At 39.9% G+C, this 16091-nt stretch overlaps 1 protein-coding gene across 1 annotated transcript in view; it reads right to left on the bottom strand.

Annotated features, from left to right (window-relative positions):
- LOC129778415 (putative peptidyl-tRNA hydrolase PTRHD1) overlaps window positions 1–9711 on the bottom strand; it is a 28963-nt gene extending 19252 nt beyond the window's left edge. Inside the window, exons 1-2 of the mRNA XM_055785305.1 lie at window positions 9665–9711; window positions 9402–9598 (exon numbers count right to left, since the gene is read on the bottom strand). Coding sequence (XP_055641280.1) covers window positions 9402–9590 — 189 coding nt within the window. The 5' untranslated portion in view covers window positions 9591–9598; window positions 9665–9711. The remainder of the gene's footprint in view (window positions 1–9401; window positions 9599–9664) is intronic.
- Between the last annotated feature and the right edge of the window lie 6380 nt (window positions 9712–16091).

Consider the following 16091-nt stretch of genomic DNA (forward strand, 5'->3'; position numbering starts at 1 on the left):
CCTCCTTTTCGTCCTTCGCGAGCTATCGGTTCCCTAACATTAGAATAAGTTAAATTGTTAATACATATTAGATGTGAGGATAGTTTAAGAATTCAGTGTGATGTGTGAGTATGAATGTGAAAGTGAGTGTGAGTGTGAGTGTGAACATGGTTACAATCTCCTTACATCCCATCCTTTTCCTAAAGAAAATGTGTCACCCTTCTAAACTCGAGTCGACCGCGAGTAATCGGTTTCCTATTTCATTAACCGTAGAATTAAGAAAACATGTTAATAGTAAAAGTATAGTTGAGAGTTTGGCTTCTTTAAACCTATGTAACTGAGCCTGTACAAATAAACGAATTATAAAAAAAAAAAAAAAAAAAACAAATGGCTAAGAGTGATTTTGAAAAAGAGTACTCGCAATCAATGAAAGACAACGGAATTGAAATCGATCATGAAAAATTTTGTATTTTACTCTTTACTCTGTATGAACAAGATATAATAATATATTCGATCAACTTTTCAATAGCTATAAATTGCCTCAAAAGCATATACATTTTGTTTCAATATGAGTAACTTTCCCGTGTTCTTTGCAGGACAAAGGGAACAAACTTAGTTGTTTGCAACATAAATTTGATTTAATAAAAGGAGAATGTAGGTGTTATTAGGCGTGTTATTTGGCATATAAATTTCAAGTACTGAGCGAAGTTCCTCTTGGGAAATTAGTGTCATCAAAGAAAAATAATGAAGATAGGTAAAGAGAGTAAAAGAAGAAGAATTAAGGTAAAGAAATAGAAGAAAATAAAACATAGAAGATATAAGATAGAAAAAGAAGAAAGGAAGAAGAAGGTTTATACGAAACTCCGCGGGCAGACTATTTTTTTTATTTGAGAGATTTTTATCCTCCTGGGCTGGTTCGCCTCTTTATCGACGGCATTGCCGCAAGGTTTCGTTGGGAACAGATTGCACATGAAATTATCACATAAATATCGGACGTAAAAATTTAACACATATAAATCCTTTTGCGAAACATAACTTAACGAGGAACTTGCTGTTTGCTTCTTGGACCAGATGGCAAGGATGTCCTCGACCCATGGCTCCAGGCCAGTGGAGAGGAAGCCGTGCCGTTGAAGATGCCGAAGTGTTCTTATTCCCCTTCATCGTGGAGGGGAAGGAACAACTTCTTGTCTGATCCATTGTTCAGACGCTAGATCTTAAAAAATAGTTCGGCATCTTTTAGGTAGGAGACAAGCGCTGCTACTCTTGCTGGATCGTCCCTCAAGATGTCTCTTACACTCCCGCTGATTCCATGAAGGTTTCGCAGGTCATCTAATTTCGGGCAACTACACAAGAAGTGCTCGACGGAGTTGTGGATTTGGCAGAGGTCGCAGAGTAGGTGGAAGGGTCCTCCTGAATCCGTGTGAGACCGAGCAGTGACCGGTCCTAAGTCTGGACAGGATTCGTTGTTCTCTCATTCCTTTAACATCGTCAAACCTGACAATCGTGCCCTTGACTTTTCTGAGGAACTGCCCCCTCTCTGCGAACCACCTTTCGGTCCAAAAGGTGCGGAAAGAGTTGGTGATCCACAACTTTACATCGTCAAGCGGCACATCCCGAGTGAAGAACGGTCTGGTGTGACCGATTCCGGCAAACCGGTCGGCCGCTTCATTCCCTGTGATGCCGTTGTGTCCGGGGACCCACATGAGCACAATGTCGGGCAATATGTACTTCCTGTTGGCCTGTACCCATGGATGTTTGGACCTGGTCGCACCGATGGCATCAATGGCTCTTGCCGAATCGGAGACGACCAACAACGGCGTTGTAGTTGCCTCGAAGATGCCGGCCACTTCGACCGAGAAGACCTGGCAGATGTCCGCGAGTTTCTTGCTGGAAATCAGACTATTATTATTATCGCTTACCCCAAATCCAACTCCCGATGGTCCTTTTGAGCCGTTCGATGGTCCTTTTGAGCCGTCTATGATGGCATTGTAATATTCTAGCAGACCGATCGAGCTCGCCCCGGCTCGTAAGTTGTCCCTAATACCGTTCTCGACGAGAACAGTTGGGAACCTCCAGGTTCAAAGGTTCGGCGTGTGGCGAAGTTCTTGATGAAGTGCAGTAATTTTCCGTCAACGCCCCAATCTGCCAGAGTTTTCAGCACTAACAGGATCCATGTTCTGTTGTATGCCTTTTCCAGGTCCAGTGCTACCATCTCCATGTGCTGACGGTTCCTGTTGGCTTCGGCTATCACGTCTCCGAGGGTTGCGAAGTAGCTGTTGGTGCCCATACCTGGTCGGAAGACGAACTGTCGATAGTCCAATTTTCTATTTTCGGTTAGAAAGGTGACCAGGCGTCTATTCGCCATTCTTTCCAGGATCTTGGATGAACAGGAGGTTAAGGAAATTGGACGGTAGCCTTTCACGTTGTTGCTGCTTTGACCGACCTTCGGTATAGCTATTACTAGGCTGTGTCTCCAACCCTCGGGAAATTCGTGTGTATTCCACAGGTCGTTAAAGATGCTGAGAAGGGTGGACTGTCCGAACTGGGACAACTGTTTCAGCATCTTATAGCCGATACCGTCAGGCGCTCCCTGTCGACGGATGAAATTGGGCTCATATTCGGAGATCGAGAACAATCTCGCGAAATATTCACCGAGCGTGTTCGAAGTATCAACCGGATCGCTGAAGGTTATACCATCCACTTGTAGAATGGGGTTGTGTGGCCTTCTCTTCCCATTTAGTGCATTTACTCTGCGCCAAAGATCCGCAGAGGACTGGTTTTCGTTGATAGACTCTAGAAAACCAATCCAACTGTCTAACTTCGCCTTCCGTATTAACCGCCGTACTCTGATGTATGGCGCTCGATACCTGTTCATGGCAGCTTCCTTCATTGGGTCTCCCCACCAATGCAGCGCTTTTTTCCCCGGAGTGGTTTTCGTTCTTGGGATGGAGGCTTCGGCCGCCTCCATAATTGTTTTGTTGTAAGTGGCAATGGTGGTTGGGTTGTCTATAGATATCAAGAAGTCGGAAGATGTTTGAAAAGCTGTCTAGTCAGCTCTTTCGAAGATCCATCTTGGTCTGCGAGTTGTGAGTTATGATGGTGATGGTCGCTGCCATGAAGGTTGTCGGCTTTGTTCCATTCTAACCTATCCACCAAGTTGAGACTAGCTGCTGAAATATCAATGGCTGTGTTGCTCGTACCTCTACAGAAAGTGTCAGTGCCGTCATTTAAGACCGAGAGCTCCATCGCCTCCAAGAGGTCGACGATGATATTCCCTCTGACGTCTGGTGTTTGCATTCCCCAGTTGCGGTGATGAGCATTGAAGTCCCCCAAGATGATTTTTGGGGCCTCCAAGCCTACTAACGCCTCAAGCAGCTTCCGTCGTAGTTCTGGGATGCCACACGGCAGGTATATACAAATGATGGTCACCGGAATCGGGGCCACGATTCGGACTGCTATTATTGGTAGGTCAGTGGATATTTGTTTTCGCGAATGGGAAATGTTTCTCCGGACACCCAAAGCAACGGAGTGTTGCAAAACGGAGCAACGCTTAGTGTGCCAGTGGAATTTACCCCCGACAATTTTCTGTATGTTTGTTGGGGAAACCCGAATTATCTCTTGGAGTGCGATGATGGACGAACATAGCTCACGGTCAAGGTTCTCCAGTTCTCCCAAGTTGTTGTACAGTCCATTGATGTTCCATTGCAGAGCGAGGTTGGTGGATATACTTTCCTGGTGATGAGCGGTGTGGTGGGGAATCAGATGTGTAGTAGTACTGGATGTGATGATTTCCGGTGGAACTCCACCGACGATAACAGGTTGGGCAGCCATTCCACTCGGAAGCAGCCGAGGAAAGATGGTGAGGTTCGTTGGGGAGCTGGAACTCCCGGCCATAGCTTGCGTGAGATCTCCTCGGTTACGTCTCCATGCATCATAGATATTGGCATCGGACCTCGCTTCGGCTGGCACAGGCGAGGCAGACCTGGAACGAGCTTCCAGTGGAGTGGTTGTGGCGGCCGGCATCGACGTTGGTTTGTTTCTTCGTCCACAGGCTGCAGAGGTTGTCCAGTAGTTCCGGTGGGGGTGTAACATCCGCACTGCTGGGGCGCTGCATACCTGGGGCTCTACTGCTTCGGTCAGCGACAGTTCGCGGCGAGGGATGCCGGAGGTTGTCCGTCGATTCCGGTGGGGCTGTAGCGTCCGCATCTACGGGGCCCCGACTGTCCCTACCGGAGAGCTGACTGGTTGAGTAGTGGTTGGCGACAGGTGACACTATTTGGGCTGACGGTCCTTACCACTAGTCGGCGGTGGGTATGGAGAGTCTGATCGCTGATTGGATCGAGGGTTAACTTGAGGCAAGGCGGGTTGCTTGCCTACTGTTGACGATCTCTGACGAATGTCCTTCGGTGGTTGTGTAAGCGGAGATTCGGGTTTTCTTTTATTCGAGGGCGTTGCATTTGTAGTTCGATCTCCAGGCTGGGCGGTAAGAAGTACTGGTGTAGACGGAGATGGTGTTTTCGTAAGCGTGTCATCTAGTTCGTTGGATTCTATGTCAGAGTCGGAGTAGATAACCAAGCTGGAGTTTTGTGGTAAAATATACTTGTGGATTTGGCCGGTCGGGAGGATGTAGGGGTGTTTAACAAGGAGGAAGGACTGAAATGGGTGACTTTTGTTACTCTGGATGTTTCGGCACTTTTTGTTTGGGGCAATAATGACCTGGCTTTAGATATCTCCTTCTGTTGCAGAGTGATGATTTTGTCCTTCTGGGTCAATCGTTGCTCCATGGCCGCTAGTGTGTTGGCCATCTGATCAATTTTATCCACCAGAGACTTCATCATCTCCGTGTTTTTTAACGCCTCGATGCGTTGTAACTCCATTGAAGCGGCCATGTTCCCGATGGTAAGATCTTTTTCTTCTATTTTTTTCACCAGGTCATTTATTCTACGATTCGGGATTCCCTTCTTATTTGGTATGTGGTCGGATACTCTGTCTTCTCGGACAGCTTGGGCATAGCTTACCGACCGACCATTCTCTGCCTCAAAGATTAATCTAGCCATTTTGTAATCGACGTCCCTGTCCACTTTAAGCTTTTGTATGGTATTCTCCTTCCGGTATTCCGGACAAGAACGGAAAGCAAGATTGTAATCTGCGGAATTGCATCTGCTGCAGAACGAGGGCTGCTGGCATTTGGGACCTTCCGCCGGAATCACATGGTTTACGGAACAATTCCCACAGGTTGGCGTATTTTGTCTACATTTTGTTTTTGTGTGACCGAATGCCCAGCAGTTAAAGCATTACATGGGCGACGGGTAATACGGCCTAATTCTTACTCGCAGATAGCCAAAATAGATGAATTCAGGTGTACATGTACCATTCACTGTCAGGATTAACGCAGGAGTGTTTTCTATCGCGTCTGGACCGGTCCGTCGTTTGAGTCTTCTAGCCGCTGTCACTTTTTGGTCTTTGAGGCAGTCCACAATGTCCTCCTCCGACATATTAATTGTTTGTGCGCAACTGACAACACACTTGGTGCTGTTCAAGTGTTTGTGGTAGGTGACCTTGAAGTTTGTACCATCAGATAATTGTGTCAGCTGTAACTGAGCCTCCGCTTTTTTTTATTACGAACTTTAAGAGCATAAGCCGCACCATTGCTCCCTGGGAAGGCGCCCTCGATTTTCTTAACACAGCTCTCAATAGATTGGCGAATGAGAAAAGGGACGGGGGAGGGTCTTATCTTTACCATCATCGCCAACACCAGTAATGCGCAGTACAATAAGCTCACCGTGTTCACCAGCCGGATCCATATGTTCTGGTAACGTTGCTCCCGAATAACTGCCTTGAATATTACGGTAGATCCCACCGCCTTTATGGCCCCACACCGTGAGTGCGGGGCCGGGGACATCCGCCATGGCGGCGGCCCAGCAGCTACTCAATCACTGCCAGACACCACTAAAATGTTTTTTATTATCACGTAATACGGGGGAGACTCGACCCCTACCCGATGAACGGTATGGCTTCTATGTCCACAAACAGCACGAGAATTATTTGTTTTGTACAATTAAAAAGTATTACAAATTATACACAAAACAAGATAACACAAACGATATGTCCAAAAACTTGTGTACGGCGCTGTACCCGCACCAGCGCTAGCTACTCAAAGTACGTAAACAATTGTTAACAATACTGCTGGTACACAGGATATTCGCGGCGGAAAAACGGGCGGTACGGACACAACTAACTAACGACGGTAAAACTAACTTCTACGGCCTGCGTGGTGCCCCGTTAAATTTACACGTACAATTATTGCAATGTTAGACAAAATAAACGTAAACAACGATTATTCGCAGCGGGAGAAAAATCTATGTCTACTCGCTTGCAATATAACAATGGCGATGATGACGGGCGAATTCGTGTGAAAAAAATATGTGATTAGATTTATAGAAATCACATCAACCGTTTACACTAGCGCGAACTTATATAATGAATATATTCATATTTTCGGTGAATTTATCACCTGAAGTAGAACTGTATCCAACTTTAGTGATTTCTCACCAGTGAGAAATTCACCATCGTTTACATATGCCTGAATTTATTCTATACATTCTATACATATATATGTACCTCGAAGGTGTATTATATATATTCTCACCCGTTTACATCTATTTTCGGGTGAATAAAACCATCTATAGCTATAGATCTCCCTAATGTAAACTCGCCATAAGATATAAGCAGAAGCATCTGCATGAAGTATTTCCTTGAATCCACATCAACCATATAATGACCACATAACGTAACCAGTCGAGATGGAAAATGGAAGGTGGGAAGATTTTTTTAATCTGTGACGATTTTGTTTATGTATGTTACTTTTCTTATAATAGTCCACTACATAGGAAAAGTGTTGTTATTAAAAGTAAAAATAAGCAGATGAAATGAACGAACTAGATTTTTTGTTCCTACATCAATGCTAGCATTCAAAATCATAAGGGCCTGACATTTTAACAGAAACTGAAATTCAGTATTTTTGAAGTGTTCTAAATATAATTTCAATTCAATTTTACTTCTCGTTACGTCGACCAAAAACGTAAACGAACAAAGTCAGTGTCACACAATCTTTTGTTCTTTTAACGGATAAATATTTGACAGTGCATGGGAAAAAAGGTTGGAAGTTTTTTCATGTAAAATCAACTTGAAAAATAAATTTAATTGACTCCGTATGACTTAGATTGAGACGAAAAGTTTTCCGCTTGAGTCTTAGTTTTAGACGACCGAAGTTTTCAGCACCCTAATTGTGAAAAAAATTATTCCAATTGCTGACAAAAGTCAAACTTCCATGAAGTTGCTCTAGAATCCAAACATAGTAGACATTAGAATACTATTTCTGAAATCGAAGAGAAAAATAAACATTTTAGTTCGTATTAGTATATGTTATTTTTTTTTTCATATTGCGAAAAATATTATTTGGAAATCTGTAATTAGCTTCTATATATCCTCTTTCAACGTTATTCGTTGACACATTCGATTTTGTACCATTTGAGTAACTGACTGGTATACCTGATATGTGAACTTCCCATCTTCCTGGCTACTAACACAATCAAAGTTTAACACAACTAAAGCCCGTGAATCTTCCCACCTTCTATTTTTCATCTCGGTAACCGGTGGCCTCGTTATTTATAACGAAGACTCGACAGATCAGAGAAATTTGCTACATCGACATCAAGAGTATGCTGAAAGTTGTGTGAATTTGGCGCAAACCGAGTATCAACTCAAGTGCGATCCACGTAAAGTGAAGACAGGAAATTTTCTGAATACTGTTGAAGGCGCTGAAGGTCTTGATCGTAAACAAACAGACAAGACGTTCAAGCTAAACTGACATTCAGAAGTAGAGCATTCTAAACATTTACACAATTCCATAGCTTAAAGTGACCAGATGGTCAGAGGTCTAACGCGGGAGACAAAAAACAGAACGTTATGTATATACGTTATGTGAACATAAACCTTAGTTTAGCGAGGCTAAACTGATCAGTATTACTTCTTACTGAGTACCGGCACTCAGTTGTGATTTTTCGGTGGTTTAGATTTTGTTTACGCCCGAAAATCACTCGCTCAATCAGAGTATTTACGCCTGGCAAGCACGATTCAAATTCTACAATTTTCTTCAAATTACAGAATGGAATGCTCGAAAATTCCAATTCATTTTTCATCGATTTTAGTGTTACGGTAGGAATTCGAAATAATTGAATAATTTCGGATGGCGATGGCAATCAATCAGAAGGAGTAGCTTGCGATGCTGGTGAAAAACTTCTTTCCGGTGAAAGAAGCGAAAAACTTCTTTTCGTACTCATAATGAAAGGCGAGACGTTCTTGATGCTAGAATTCAACAAATGGCAGGGGACCGGGTACTTTACAGTAAGCGATGACGTCAAATATATTATTCACATCAAGTTCTCGAAGAAGGTCCTTCTCTGACAGACGTGAAGGGAATGTCCAAGCCGTTCTTCTTTCGCGTCATATGGTGAACGGGGAGATATATAGTACGAAGTGCTTGCCGGAATTGGGAAGGTGGTGTGGTCTTTATGCCGAATTTGGGATCAGCCCATTATGCCAAAAGATCACTGGAGAATGGATCGGCTGGAGATAAACTTTGTCGCGAAGACCTCCAACCTTCCCAACATTCCCCAGCTGCGCCCTATAGAAAACTTTTGGGCGAATGGCCAAAATAGAGAGACAGACGACCACCAAAGCCACGAAAAGGTAAAATAACACGCCGATATACATCTTTTCATCGAGCATGTTTCAGGTTCCGGCCAACTTCCGTAGGACCGCCCAGCGCTTCATTTACGATACTTCATCAAACAACTCTGCCTCTTCCTATCGAGTATACACTAGTTCTTCCGAAACGTTAAGCCCTGACCAAGCTAGGAGACCTAACATGAACTTTTCGTCTGACTCACGTTGGTCCCTGCGGATCAATAGGGGACTTTTATAAAAATCATTTTCCAATTTTGTTGCTGTCGCTTCCAGTTGACACTCTCTAAACAAAAAGCCCAATGTCGGTGCGATGAAACCAGCTCAACGTATTAATCTTTGAATGCATTAGAAGCGCTCTTGAACAGTCTGCCAAATAAAAGTTTTTTTTGAGGTTCATCCATTTATGAAAATCAACATGATCAAATTGTGATATTGAAATATATTGATATCGCGGGACATTTTCGTATAGTTTGCCAAATGCGGGACATTTTGTTGAAATGCGGGACTGTCCCGTGTAATGCAGGACGTCTGGTCAGTTTACCATAGCTTATTTGTCAATAACCAATGCCCTAAATTCAACATAATCAATCATAGCCAAGTATCTATCTTCGAGTGAACAGAAAAAAAACACCAGAAAGCTGATGATCCGAATGATGCATCCAGGTTTCATTTACCTCAAGCACCACTTTGTGCATGTTGTCCAAATCTTGGAAATATTCGATCGTGTCCACATCAGATGAATATAAATGCGATATGGCACTAACCGCATGACAACATTGTGCTATCACCGCTCCCTTAGGCCATGTCTTGGCGATTTCACCATTAACTACAACATACTGAACCAGTCTTGAAGCGTTGGACATTCTTTTTCCTATTAATGGTAAATAATGAATATTATTGGGAAACTATTAGTTTTCGAAAAGTGTTTATCACTGACCAATCGAAAACGCGCTGTGTAAACGGTGTAAACAAATTTGACAGTGCTTCGACTGTTGCTGCCCAACATACATAAACAGTTACCCAGGTATGCTCTGATGAAATTCGTGCGAAATGCGTATAAATTTTCTCATTTTGTGTTGAGACTCCCCCTATGCTCCACATCAGATGCTACAAATGGTTTCATCTGAGCAAAAAACAATATTTTACGATGGAAAAAAATTCTAGCTCAATTCTGGATTAATATAGTTATTACTGTTTATTGGTTCTTTTCGGCGAGTTATCCGAACAATATTTTAAAAAATATATAAATGTTTTCGATGCTTTATTCAATTTATGAGAACATTTTCGCAACAGTTTGAAAATTTCTTTAATATTTTATAGAAAGTTAATTGATTTCTCAAAAACTTGTTTTAAGCGGGCAGCAGATTTCAGAGCAATGATTTTTTGGAAAAATGAAACAAATTTAAAAAAAAATGGAGAGGATCGGGGCAGTGGCTGATTGACTTGGCGTTGAATTACTCTCTTGTAAATTGTTCGAACTTAACAAGTAGTGCTTTAATACGGATTTTGCGGAGAAAATCAAAATAACATAAACGGAATTTGGAAGAAACTAAAGAGCAATACAAATAACATTTCGGGCAAGGTTAGTATAAAATAATCAATAATTTCTGTGCCTACCTCCGAGCACCATATAAATATCTTGCGACGGGTCCGACCTCATAAGAAGGACGTTGGTGCTGAACGTCAGTGAAAGAACGTGGGTGTGTGCGTAATGGGCACCTTACACGATCAAACTGATTGTCAATAAGTGTCTTCAATATCGTGACAGCTAGGCCTTCAACATCCGATCTAACCTCAATCAATATTTTGCCACCTTACACGGTCAATATCGCCATCAACCCGAGACAACGAAAATATCCGCGATGGCTAGTGGCGACATTCGAGTTTGGGATCCAAACTATTCTCCATCAGTTTAGAAGGCTCAAAGGCAATTTTCAATTGGTAAAATTTGAATGAAAATACTACTTGGTATTATTTAATTAGTTGAAGCGCGTAGTCCTAACTCTAACTTAACCTATTTTCTATGAATTTTCAGATATTCCTACTAAAATTTATTATTATTATATAACGTCAGTTTCAGATAGAATTTTTGTATGGGATTTTCTCACCACTTGCAGAAAAAAAGTGATTCGCATTCATATAGAATACTAATTTGATTTGGAAAAGTTAATTTTCATTCATAATTTACACTTTAGAACTCGTTTTTCCTTCTCAAAAACACATCATAATACTCACTTCACAAATACAGACTGATCCTTTCAGTTTAAGGGATGCCAGATTATTTTAGATTGCGAAAATATATGCAAATTATATTATCTGCAAGCAAATGTTTTTATTCGATAAATAAGACTATGACATTAGAACCCCGATTATCTCCCAGCAAACATTAAATCGTATAATTTTGCACGTACCAAGTCTTACAAGAAATCCGAATAAATCATAATCGCATATAATATCAATCAAAGTATGTATCGTGTATATTTTAAATCGCATAAATTGTAAAAACTAGATTTTATATACCCTTATCAAATTAAGTCGCAATTCGGTATAATGAACATCAATTTTATGATGTACATTGTCGTAAAATATATTTAATCCGCATCATATGCGTATATTACGCTGATGCAGTTTGTGTGTCGTATAAGCGTATAATTTAAATCGATTTAGTACTGTAGTAAATCATGTTGCATGCTGAAGGAAATCATGGAACAGTAAATCATATTTGATCCCAATAAAGAACATATTACATCATATTGAAATGTCAATGAAATGCTGATGCACTCGAAAGTTTTAACCGCTGTTGAATTTCAGATAGTCGCGCGAGATAGCTGGTGGATGATAATTCAGACGACCGGAGTTCGAACCCACATCGGAACAGTTTTCACCAAACATAAATCTGTGCCATTTTAAACATTCATATTCCACTCCCAACACAAGTCAATCAAACAATTATTATTTCTACAAACATAAATTCGCATATATAAAAATGGCGATTCGTGAGGCTATAACAAACATTTTACGAAAAAAATTTGCGCCATTTGTTTTTTTTCTATGTCTGTAATAAATCATATATGAGTATGGCAAAAGTCGTATTTGGTGCTTTGACAATTAATGAATATATTCATATTAGATCGCAATTCAGTTTCAACATAATAGCTATTATAGCCTGTCAAAGTTGCATATTCATCCAAACAAATTAGGTAAGCATTTGGCATGTATGTATATGGCCTCCACTTTTGCATGCATATGCCAGTTAGGCGCATTATATGCCAACCAAATTTTAGGGCATATGCTGTTATACATACGCTTGTTATGCGATTTAATGTTTGCTGGGCTGTATTTGTATCTGTACCCCGATTATCTGTATCTGTATCTATTTCTGTATTGATAAAACATAGTTTCTATGATTAAACATCATCCCGACTATTCGCGGATAATCGGGAATTAACACGTGATGTTTTTTCACCTGTGATTTTCCCAGATCTTCTCATTCCCCAAATTTTATAGCGGAGTGTGAAGAAACACACAACTTAGACTAAAGTGGCTGCCCCGCTCGCTAGCGCAGAGAATGACCGAGTTCAATGTTAAAAAATTCCTAAGACGTTGTTAATTTTCATTCACTCTCTCACCATTACATTGTCAGTTTACTTTGAGGTTTTGATTTGTATCGCGAAAAGTACTGTATTTTGCTATTTTAGGTACAGTAATTTACATTTAATGCGACATTTTTCTAATTGGACAGACATGTATGCGACACGTTTAGTTAGACATTTTTGTGAACATCGAGTTCGGGCCCAAATTATGGCCCCACATTGAAATTCGCCGCCAGACGTCGACGCTGTACCACTCTCATCTTCAATGTCCAATTACAGGTCAAATCGCCTCCAATGCGACACTGAGTGGTTCTCCGGCATGCCGCATAGAATGTAAATTACTGTATGAGTTCTCCAAACCAAAAGCTTTCATTTATGATTCCTACAATTTCAGAAGTTTATAAATTTTAATTGCAAGCGCAAAAAAGGCTAACAAACATTAAATGTCCGCTTGCAAATCTGGCAACTCAGTCTGGAAGTCCGTGAGGTAAAACGTCATCAACATGCATCCATATGAAATGTCACGATATTGATGCCCGAAAATCAGAAAATCCGGATTTCTGCGTTGTCGGCCATGTTCAGCTGTCATTATGCTCTTAAATGTCATCATATTGTCAATAAATTTGACCGTGTAAGGTCCGCTTAAGAAATTTATAAACAAAAATAAATTGTAATGGCTGAATATAATTGGATTGCTATTGCTAAGTGAATTAGAAAGTTAAGAGTGAAAAATTAGATTGGAACAGATTTGTGGAGAGACGCAGAATTTAAGAGCTACGAAGAAGTTGTAGTCGTAGAAGTGTAGAAGCGTAAGGTAAAAAAAATACAGGGTTGGTTTATTTTGAAACATTTATTGAAAATCAGAAAATTTATAGCTGTCTGGAATCGCGAGCGCCATAGCTGACCTGAAAATAAAGAAAAGAAAGGATTAGGTGAAAAAACTATAAATGTAAGTAAAAAGATGAACCTGAAAAGAAATAGAAAGTAATAAAAAATATTTCAATTTAAAGCTGCTAACAACAAAACGCTGCTGTTGAAATTGGTGTTCTAGGTTGGTCCGAACAATTTCTGATGTAGTTTTACCCCGCGAGCACTTTGGAATCTATCTAGACCCATCTCAATGCAGAATGGTCGATAAGCAGTTAAAAAATAAAAAAAACGATAGATTGAACATATTCATAATACGCTATTAGTACCCTTTGAAAAATCCTCGAACTATTGCGGAAAGGTTTCGTATTGCGTTGACGACTAAAAGTGAATCGAATGTGTAAATGAGCCCACATTTCCTGTGACCGATCGTATTCCCGAGTGGGCAAAGAACTACAATTGACATAAAGAATAGAGGACCAAAATGATACATCTAAAGTATGTTTTGAGTGATTTTCGAAACGCTATAAATCTGTTATAAAATAATGCATTCGTCAAAGCATTATGGTCCTTGGTCCTTGCATAGAATATTTTCAAGTTTGTAGCGGTCAGTGGGCTGTTTTGACCATCGATTTGCTGTCCGTTCATTATTTTATAAAATATTCTTTATTCAAAGTTGAAGGATAATTTTTCATTCAATAGAGAATACTTCTGTAGTAAAAAGTTCTATTGAAACTTTCTATGAATTTCTATGGAAATGAAATAATCATGTTGATTGGATTATTATTGGGAATATATTTCTGAGATCTACAGAAACTTTGAAAGCAAACCAAAAACGTTTTATTTTTTTCTTGCAGTGTCTTTTGTCTACAACGCAACGCATTCCTAAACTAGAAATTTGTGGCTTGAAAATGTTGTATTTGTATCTTATTGTCGTCATTAATATCGAAGCTACACTGTTCCGAAATTGCTTAAAAATTTTGACCCTTTACTCCTAAATCCTTTGTTAATTGCAGCTCTATAGATATCAGTGCCTGCTTCCTACTTTATCTTTTCATTTCTTGAAATTCTTTTTTATTAATAAAAAATAATCTATGCATATGAAATTGTTCGTTTGTGTGCGCTTCAAAAACTCTGAAAGTTCGGAACTGATGAATCTCATATTATGACATAATATACAATCCACTTCAAGGATTGTTGTTGTTACTGCCAATACCTCAGGATTTTTGAAGATTATCAGATTGAATAAGTACAATGCTGAAATAAATCTGTGAACGTTAATTGAGGAGCTCAGAATGCAAGGGGTGTAAGTGACTTGATCGATTTCTCTTCATCAACTTTTTATTTAGTTAATAACTCAACTGCAAAAACGTTCCAATTCAAGTTTGCTATAGAATACGATAGATGAGGCTCTGGCCTATCTTCCACATTGTCAAATACAGCTGGGAATGTATTTGCAGCTAAGTTATGACCAAAAGAGGGAGTCGATGAAGAAAAATCGATTAAATCACTTACACCCCTTTCATTCTAGTATTGAATATGTTGATCAAGATCAATTTTTGGAATTGTGTGCTTCACATTCGGTTGCGGATTGTTCAACTGTATATTGGGCGTTTCTGTATTGGCAACCCAGCAAACATTAAATCGCATAACAAGCGTATATATAACATCATATGCCCTAAAATTTGGTTGGCATATAACGCGCCTAACTGGCATATGCATGGAGGCCATATACATACATGGCAAATGCTTACCGAATTTGTTTGGATGAATATGCAACTTTGACCGGCTATAATAGCGATTATGTTGAAATTGAACTAATATGAATATATTCATGAATAGTCAAAGCACCAAATACGACATTTGCCATACTCATATACGATTTATTACAGACATGGAAAAAAAACAAATGACGCCAAATATTTTCGTGAAATGTTTATTATAGCCTCACGAATCGCCATTTTTATATATGAGTATTTATGTTTGTAGAAATAATAATTGTTTGATTGACTTGTGTTGGGAGTAGAATATGAATGTTTAAAATGACACAGATTGATGTTTGGTGAAAACTGCTCCGATGTGGGTTCGAACTCCGGTCGTCTGGATTATCATCCACCAGCTATCTCGCGCGGCTATCTGAAATTTAATTCAACAGCGATTAAAACTTTCGAGTGCATCAGCATTTCATTGACATTTCAATATTATGTAATATGTTCTTTATAAGGATCTAATATGATTTACTGTTTCATGATTTTCTTCAGCATGCAACACGATTTACTACAGTACTGAATCGATTTAAATTATACGCTTATACGACACACAAACTGCATCAGCGTAATATACGCATATGATGCGGATTAAATATGTTTTACGACAATGTACATCATAAAATTGATGTTTGTTATACCGCTATGTGATTTAATTTGATAATGGTATATAAAATTGAGTTTTTTACATTTTATGCGATTTCAAATATACACGAAACATACTTTGATTGATATTATATGCGATTATGATTTATTCGGATTTCTTGTAAGACTTGGCACGTGCAAAATTATACGATTTAATGTTTGCTGGGAAACCAGATACTCTTTATTGTGCGATTCACATAGACAGACAAACCCCAACGAACCGTCCCTCTCCGTCAATTATTCTTTTCTGCAAATCCTGCCGGTCGTTTTCGTTGAACGTATACTGACGGGTCGTTACGTTGCCGGTGTTTGTGAATATTTTCATAAGAATTGCATGGTAGAATAACTGACGTAACGTGACATGACGGGACGTGAACGTGAAGTGGATGTTGTATGTGAATCGCACTTATATAAGCGTGGCAGCGTAGAGCTAATAAAATTTAAAACAAAATAAACATAGATAGAATTAAAATTTAATTCATGCGTAATTCAC

This window comes from Toxorhynchites rutilus, chromosome 3 (genome assembly GCF_029784135.1).
Source record: "Toxorhynchites rutilus septentrionalis strain SRP chromosome 3, ASM2978413v1, whole genome shotgun sequence".
Lineage (NCBI taxonomy): Eukaryota > Metazoa > Arthropoda > Insecta > Diptera > Culicidae > Toxorhynchites > Toxorhynchites rutilus.